This window comes from Raphanus sativus, chromosome 5, assembly GCF_000801105.2.
Source record: "Raphanus sativus cultivar WK10039 chromosome 5, ASM80110v3, whole genome shotgun sequence".
Lineage (NCBI taxonomy): Eukaryota > Viridiplantae > Streptophyta > Magnoliopsida > Brassicales > Brassicaceae > Raphanus > Raphanus sativus.
In genome coordinates this window covers 17,038,144-17,039,969 of record NC_079515.1, presented here as the reverse complement: position 1 = coordinate 17,039,969, position 1,826 = coordinate 17,038,144, and the positions used below count along the sequence as shown (strand labels likewise).

General features: G+C 32.4%; 1 protein-coding gene across 1 annotated transcript; it reads right to left on the bottom strand.

Moving 5' to 3' along the window:
• Positions 1–358: 358 nt before the first annotated feature.
• On the bottom strand, positions 359–1,546 carry LOC130495062 (F-box/LRR-repeat/kelch-repeat protein At1g09650-like). The gene has a single exon (XM_056986040.1). It carries the CDS (start codon positions 1,544–1,546, stop codon positions 359–361), a length of 1,188 nt encoding a protein of 395 aa, XP_056842020.1.
• Between the last annotated feature and the right edge of the window lie 280 nt (positions 1,547–1,826).

Sequence of the window (1,826 nt, the reverse complement as noted above, 5' to 3'; positions counted from 1 at the left end):
TTTTTAACAACATACTTCATATAATTTATAAATACATTATTAATAAAAAATAGAATGATGAAGTATTATATAAAATTTCCATATTTGATACCATTTGATACTATAAATGGTTATGCATAAAACTATGTAAATAGTTTGTCAACTAACATTAATTGATTCAATGATTTCTTTTTTAGATTTGATTAAAATAAATAAAAATATAAAATAATCGATCAATGAAATTGTAAGGATTTTTTCCAGACTGCATGTATGAGTGACACGTCAACAGAAGTCAATAAAGTGACTTCTCATTTAATATATAGGAGGATTAAATAACTGGGATAATAAACTATAATATATCTCAAAAACTAATTAGTTTTTACACAATTGACATCAAACTTGGGAAACAAGAAAATGAACTCTCACAATAATGTACTCTGTAATCACGTACGAAACATAAATCATAAGATTTTGATTCAGGATCGTAAATTAAAAGATTCGGATTCTTAGCACGAAGATAATAAAGCACTAGTGATTTCTTCTTGTTCTTCAAAACCGTGACAGGAATGGCACATGGAACGTCTTCTGGCGAATAAGTGCATGGTGGTGGCATACGATCCGTAAACCAATCATAATCAGTTTGTAGATCTAGCGAATATATTTTATCCCAAGTCATATCTGAATTATTCAGTGACCAAATCTCTTGTCTTGGCCACTCTTTCTGCACGACGCATAGACGGTTATTCAGAGTGCACATGATGATTTGCTTATCAGCTACTTTAACAAATGGAGTTTCTGCGGTTATGTGAAATTTTTCTGTATGAATATCGAAAGATATTATTTTTGTTTCTGTGATATTATCATCAGTGAACCAGTAAAGAGTTCCATCTATGTGTACAGGAGTTTGTTCATCAAAAATACGGACAGGAGAAGCAGTCACATACCTCCAAGTGTTGGTGTTAAAATCAAACACTTCACAAACCGTAGCGTTACTTAGATTTGACCCAAATGAATTATATAACCAAACCAATTTGTATCTGTCTGTGAACATGTCTTTGCCAAAACCTAGACTGCATAAAATGCCATCGTTATCTACCGTCCAGGTTCCTATTTGATTCATCACCATGAGAGCAGCTTCTTGATGCCCCGCTTGAGGAACACTTCGAAACCATCTAGTATTAGGATTGAATAGATAGATACAAGTGTAGTGATTGTAATAGCACATCATACCGTCACAACTCCCACATACGGAATAGGTATAATAAAGCGATGGTTTGTTGTTCTCCCTGGGAATTGGTGTAGGTACAGGGCAAAAATTAGGCAGTTTGATCAAATCCGACGAACCTATCGTGAACATCCTTGTTACATGTTTGTTATCTTTATCTTCATGGCGATTGGTGATAAGGATATCTGGATCTTGTAGTTGACTATATAACAACTGTTTTTTCTTAAAATATGCAGATTCAATTGTAGATTTCCATTGCGTTGACACGGATTTGAATCTTAACAGATATTTCACCGGTAATTTCTTGAGAATATCTTCAATTAAGCCATGTGGTAGTTCCATACCGTGAATAGTGTTGAGATTTCGTTTTGGATTTTGTTGTTACAGTCCTGAAAGGAGTGTAGGGTCAGTTGTTGTTTGTTAACTGATGATCATTATTTACCTCATGTGAGTATTTATATTAGAAAACATACATTGATATGTCTTATGTTTTAAACCTCGAAGGAAACTAAATCTCTAGAAGAGATTACATTAGTTTTGAATTTTGATAACAATTATATTACTGTTATTTTGTGTGTGTTTAAAGTTTATTCTTAATTAACTTTTAGATATGTCAATATTA

Bases quoted from the DNA above. Each gene is read 5' to 3' on its own strand.
- LOC130495062 (XM_056986040.1), bottom strand. From the start codon at position 1,546: ATGGAACTACCACATGGCTTAATTGAAGATATTCTCAAGAAATTACCG.